The sequence below is a fragment of the Pteropus vampyrus genome, unplaced genomic scaffold, assembly GCF_000151845.1.
Source record: "Pteropus vampyrus isolate Shadow unplaced genomic scaffold, Pvam_2.0 Scaffold6740, whole genome shotgun sequence".
NCBI lineage: Eukaryota > Metazoa > Chordata > Mammalia > Chiroptera > Pteropodidae > Pteropus > Pteropus vampyrus.
This window is the reverse complement of record NW_011895521.1, coordinates 3992-6398: the sequence shown is the minus strand read 5'-3', so window position 1 is coordinate 6398 and position 2407 is coordinate 3992. Positions and strand designations below refer to the sequence as shown.

The window sequence follows — 2407 nt, the reverse complement described above, 5'->3', positions numbered from 1 at the left end:
GTTTAAGAATGTGTGTGAACGGGGCCGTTGGTCTGAAAGGCTCATGACGGCCTATAACAGCTATAAAGATGGTGACTACAATGCCGCCGTGATCCAGTACCTCCTGCTGGCCGAGCAGGGCTATGAGGTGGCGCAAAGCAATGCAGCCTTCATTCTCGACCAGAGTAAGCCTTGGGTTTGGACTACCGGGGCTCACTTCGGGCTAAGCCGTTTAAGAATAAATCCACGAAGAAATGTCTTAATGTTGTAAATAGAATTTACCACCCATGCTTAAGTTATTTTACCTTAGCTCTTCAAAGTTAGTTTTATGGAATTGACAGTAGAGATAGATTTGACCTTTATCATAAAATTAACTGCTTTCAATAAATACATTTTTCAAAATATAGCAGATACAAAAACATTGTTTTTCCAGCAGATTGTAGATTACTGGAAGTGGTTCACTTTTCAGTCTTATTATTCTGTGGATAAAACACATTTCAGGAAGCAGTGTCCTAAATGCAATGATTCCTTCAAAGTCAGTATTTAATTCTAATCCTTGTTTAATTTCAGTACAGTCCTTTTTTCATTTAATATTTGTTACACCCCAGTTCTTGTTTAAATGATGTTCCACATATCTACCCATTTGCAAATGAAGCCTAAAAGTCTAGTGGCTTTCCTTAAGTGCCTGCTTTGTGTCACATCTTCCCCTGTAGGGGAAGCAACCATCGTAGGTGAGAACGAAACTTATCCCAGAGCTTTGCTACACTGGAACAGGGCTGCCTCTCAAGGTGAGTGATTGCTTAATTCTAAAGCATTAGCTTTTCACCCAGGGACCTTTCTTTATTGTTGTTGTTGTTGTTTTTTTTTTATTTCCCATAAAGATTAAATCACGTCATTGATCACCTTAAGCAGAGATACTAACTATTGCTTAACTTCTTTGCATCATGATTGGTATTTACTTTTAAAATGGAAGTTCTGATTTCAGGGTTTCTAAATTGAATTGCAAGATCTTTGTACTGGACATTGCATCGTGCTGTGGTTTACTCTTTGGTTTTAGTTTGAGACCAGTATGTTGTATAAGATGAGAATTAAATAGGTGGTATAATAGAATATTAGTCTGAAACCCAAAACATTTAAATTTTTCCCCACTACTTTTCATTTGATTATTTATTTCTCACACGTACTACTCTCCACATTGTCTGCCTATCTCTTCTTGAGCCTAAACAAGGTCTAGTTCAACTATTTAAAATGTAAATGACATGACTAAATAGCATATGTTCATTTGAAGAGTATTATTCATGAACTAGGGGGTACCACCCACCTTGTTTTATCTCTCCCTATCGCAAAGCCTTCTTTAGAACAGCGCTTCTAGCTTGAATTTTAACTGAATTTATACCTTGGCTGAGGGATTTGTCGTAAAGTTTGTACGCTATTAATTAAAATTCTTTTCTATGTAAGCATGTTAACAGGAAGAGAAATAACAGTTTGGCGTGCTTTAAACACTATTTGTTGACAATTTTGCATTTAACTTTTGTTTAAGGCTATACTGTGGCTAGAATTAAGCTTGGAGACTACCATTTCTATGGATTTGGCACAGACGTAGATTACGAGACTGCATTTATTCATTATCGTCTGGCATCTGAGCAACAACACAGTGCACAAGCTATGTTTAATCTGGGATATATGCATGAGAAAGGACTAGGCATTAAACAGGTGAGGTTGGCTTCAAAACAAATGTTTGGTTAATATAAATTGTGATTTGGGGAAAACGTCTGCATTTTTATAGAAATATGCTTTCTTTGGAATGTGCTCAGATTTTAGGTACTAAGTTATGAAACTGTTTTATAATGCTTCAAAAGACTGTTCTTGTATCTCTGTCATCATCCAGCACATATACATATTGATATCCATACTACTATTTTTAGGATATAAAGCCAAAGACAGACTCATAAAAATGGAAATGCAGTGCTGCCTCTGTTGATACCACCCTGTCTGAGAAACCGTCTCTCCATCTTCAGACAAATTCTATTATTTCTAAAGTATTTTAAAATGAATTACGATGTTTGCTATTAAGAAACTTATTTCTGATTCTTAATCCTTCCTACTGAAGTTTAACTTTCTTTAGACCCATGGTCTGGGTACCCTTAAAAGAATTTTGAAAAACTGTATCATCTTGTACATTCTTAAGTTGACATTTAAATTTTTTCATCATAAGTTTGAAAGGATCTAAGTTCTAGCTATTTTAAATACAAACATTTTTAAATGAAATGATTAAATTACTCTAAATTGATTTAAATTTAAATTTTAAATAACCCTAAATAATTTGATGCACCCATTATTAATTTTTAAAAAATACACAGCAAATTCTATAATTACAAATTGCATCTTTTCCTTTTCTTCCTGAATTTATATTTTCAGTCCCCTATTC

At 34.4% G+C, this 2407-nt stretch overlaps 1 protein-coding gene across 1 annotated transcript; it reads left to right on the top strand.

Moving 5' to 3' along the window:
* Positions 1 to 6: 6 nt before the first annotated feature.
* On the top strand, positions 7 to 1946 carry LOC105310593 (protein sel-1 homolog 1-like). Its single transcript, XM_011386749.2, has 4 exons — positions 7 to 164; positions 693 to 767; positions 1520 to 1692; positions 1905 to 1946. Exons 1-4 carry the CDS (start codon positions 44 to 46, stop codon positions 1929 to 1931), a joined length of 396 nt encoding a protein of 131 aa, XP_011385051.2. The 5' UTR covers positions 7 to 43; the 3' UTR covers positions 1932 to 1946.
* Positions 1947 to 2407: the final 461 nt, after the last annotated feature.